Consider the following 3,533-nt stretch of genomic DNA (forward strand, 5'->3'; position numbering starts at 1 on the left):
GGGCTATTACAAATTTTAATGTTTGTTTTATGTAACTCTGCATTTAAAAACAAAAATCCCCTTTAAATTCACAGTGACAGCAAATTTATGTCAGTTAAGTAAAAATATCAAAGCCAAAATTATGTTTTGCATAAATTTGGGTACTCTTTTAGTACAACACAACAAAGTCATCACTTTTACTGCCAGTTTTCTTCAGACAAGTTAGGGGAATGGATACATCAACATTGCCAAGTCACTAAATATGTCTTGGACTTAATTAATAAATACAAACAGTATGGCAAATAAGTTCTTTTGGCTTTTACCTTTTTCACTTGGGGTCAGCACAGCAGATACAATATGGATCAGCATGCTGCTTTGGCACAAGTTTCACACCGGATGCCCTTACTGACACAACTCCACATTCCATGGAGTACATACATTCCATTAAACTTTGGAATTAAGCACACCAACCACTCAGCCATATGATACTGTACGGTAAACCTGCCATAGAGGAGGCAGTTCTCAAAAACTAACTATGCAAAAAAGTAGACTAGTGAGGGAAGCCACCAAAACACCCAACTCAACTGAAGGAGTTATATGCTTCTCTGTTTTGGGATAATAGAAGCTCTCACAGTCCTTCTGTGTTACACTCTGCTGTGAAGTTGCCTGTAAGCAGAGGTGGGAGGAAGTCACTGTCAATTCATTCTCAAGTCATCAATCTGCAAGTCTCAAGTCAAGTCTCAAATCAGCTTGCAAATAATAGGTGGACATTATGACTTGAGACTTGCAGATTCATGACTTGAGAGTGACTTGCTGATGGCTTTGTCCCACCGCTGCCTGTAAGTCCGTCAGAGTTGTCATGGATATCTTGATGGTTTCCCATCTTCTTGCAAGAACATTTGGTTTTTGAGAACTTGTTTGTATTTCTTCATGACTGATATAAATTAAGTCCAAGACAAATTTATTGACTTGGAAATGTTCATGTATCCATCCCCTGCTGTGTCTAAAGAACACTGACTGTAAAAGTGTTGATTTAAGTGATTGTGAACACTGGACTGAATATTAGCTGGAGGTTGTGCTTTTTTCATTCATATGGCCAAAGCAGATGGTCGCTCCACTGAGTCTGGACTGCTTTAGGTTTCTTCCTATAATTAAATAATTGTTGCAGGGTGTTTTTTCTTAACACCGTCGCCAGTGTGCTTCCTCATGGGGTGGGTAAAATTTAAACCTTGCTCATGTGTAGTCCCTTGGTGTAATTGTGTTGTGATTAGATGCTATATAAATAAGTAGAATTGAAGCATGTGATACTAATGGGTACAGCCACTTATAGAGCCCATTATTTCAGCTTTGACATTGTTATTTCATTAATATTACACAGCAGAGATTTGTTTTGTTCTGTTTGTTTTTTAAATGGAGAAGGTTAGATTTATTTTAATGGCATAAATAAATTGTGCAAAAGTCTAAGAGTATGATGACTGTATAAGAAAGAAATTCCACCTTTGCTTCTGGTGAAAGATCCCAAGAACAAATACTCAAAAAGACCTTGGAGAATCTCCCCTTGTAGAACCAGAGCTTTCAGGATACTTTGAGTCCTGCAGCCTCATATTTACACCACAATACAACTGCAAACACTCTATACAACACCCCCTGCATCCCCTCTCACAATGCATTCACAATATTTATGGTCCGTGTCTGTGTCTAAATTAATCTGTGTTGTAAAAGATCCGGTCTGCATCGAGTAAAACATTTTTCACTCTACACCAGTGCATAATCAAACTGGCCCCTCTCCAGCCCCTCCTTGTGGTCAGTCCAGGATGATGCAGGCATGCGGCTGTAGGGGTCCAGCAGGATCCTGAAGCATCTGACCAGCAGGAAGATCAGGAAGAGCATGAGTAGACCCACGAAGGCCAAGGCGGTACGTTGCTCCGTGTCTACCCCAACCAGTGCTAGAGGAGGGCTGCTGCTGCCACCACCAGGACCGCTGTGGAGGGAGCCGCTGGCTGGGGACAGCAGCAACTCATAGTCAAGTGTGGGAACATCGTTCATCCTCCACGGAGCCCGGAGGCAGGGCTTACACACTGACTGGATGGTCGGTGTGTTGGGGGGAGGCACAGAGAAGGACGGAAAGGTGTTCATGAGGAGTGAAAAAGGCCAAAAAGGACAAAGAACAAAAAATGATGTGTAGGCTGTCTGCTTTTTAAATGATTTTCCAACGCAAGCTTTATATCTTAGACCCTGTTTGTCGAGCAAAGGGTTAGTGGTCTAAGAGAAAAGCTTAAATGTGCATCTACTGTTGGCAAACTAGCAAAAACACTGCAGAGACTGTCTCATTACTGCAGACCATTTACCTCTGCTGGCCCATTTATAGTGTGGTACCAAGGCCAGTCAAAGGTAACATGACCCAGAGCCGCCTGACGCTAATCTACTCTGATAATGTGAGAAATAACCGCATGCACAGTTTTCAGTTAATAACTCTGAGTAATGACCAAGACAAAATGACACAGTTCATGTTTGCATTTGAGTGCCAGACCCTCAGGCAGGAGTTTTTTGTTTTTTTTTAGTATTTATCAGGGACAATCTGCCACTTTACATCACATTCTCACCTTCAATCACACCAGACAGGACAGAGCACTGCTTCCGAATATGCAAAAACTGATCGTCGTCAAGGTCAGGGTTCACGGTGGAAGACAATTAACCTATTGGTTTTAGCTGATCATGTGGGTTTTTGAAGAAAAGCAATTGTATCACTGAGCTGGAAGCAAGATCCAAGTGGTGCGTGCTTCAGGCTAATGCAAAGCAGGTGAGCGCATGTCTGCGCACCGTGTTAAATGAACTCTGACAGAGTTATTTTTTAACACTTTTCAGAGTTAAATCAACACTGTTGAAGAGGTTAAGCATTCAATACTCTGCCGAAGTTCTAATATTTAACTCTCAACAGTGTCATTTTCGGCACTGTAGTAAGTAGTTCAAATTTAAAAATGCAGTTGTTTGGGCATTGATTATTAGATTAGATTTGAACCAGCAACCTTCTGGTTATGAAGCAAACAACAACCAAAACACACGACATACAGCAAGAAGTAACTCTCCTTGTGTCTCACTTGAGTCAGAGTTAAAACAACACCTTTAGAGAGTTAAAGGTTATATCAACATTGATATGATCAACTCTGAAACACGTTTCAACACAGAGTGTTAAAATAACACTTTAAGAGTGAAAAGTCAACTTTGGAAGGTTTGAAATGTTATCACTCCAGTTTCTGTTGTATGCATGTGTGTGCGAGTGGTTTAGTGTGTGTTTGTAGGTCAGTAAGTCAGGTGCTCAATGGATCAGTGGCCCTGAATATGGAACAGTGCATCATTCTCGCTAATGTTCGTGTCAATAGTTGGGCCACAATAGGTAGATCGGAGCTGTCAGATTTTCAAATAAGTACATTCAAAAATGGCCTCTCTTCTGAAGCAAGAGGTAGGAAAGGACCTTGAAGCTTTGGAGACAACATCGGTCAGGTGCTTTAAGTTGTCGATAATAATTGGATGGAGGCAGTCCAAACTTTAGGAGA

At 41.1% G+C, this 3,533-nt stretch overlaps 1 protein-coding gene across 1 annotated transcript; it reads right to left on the reverse strand.

Annotated features, from left to right (window-relative positions):
* Positions 1-970: 970 nt before the first annotated feature.
* Positions 971-3,141, reverse strand: LOC117518654 (cortexin-1-like). Its single transcript, XM_034179855.1, has one exon. The coding sequence runs from the start codon at positions 2,113-2,115 to the stop codon at positions 1,735-1,737; it is 381 nt and encodes a 126-aa protein (XP_034035746.1). The 5' UTR covers positions 2,116-3,141; the 3' UTR covers positions 971-1,734.
* Positions 3,142-3,533: the final 392 nt, after the last annotated feature.

The sequence above is a fragment of the Thalassophryne amazonica genome, chromosome 10 (genome assembly GCF_902500255.1).
Source record: "Thalassophryne amazonica chromosome 10, fThaAma1.1, whole genome shotgun sequence".
NCBI classification, from domain to species: domain Eukaryota; kingdom Metazoa; phylum Chordata; class Actinopteri; order Batrachoidiformes; family Batrachoididae; genus Thalassophryne; species Thalassophryne amazonica.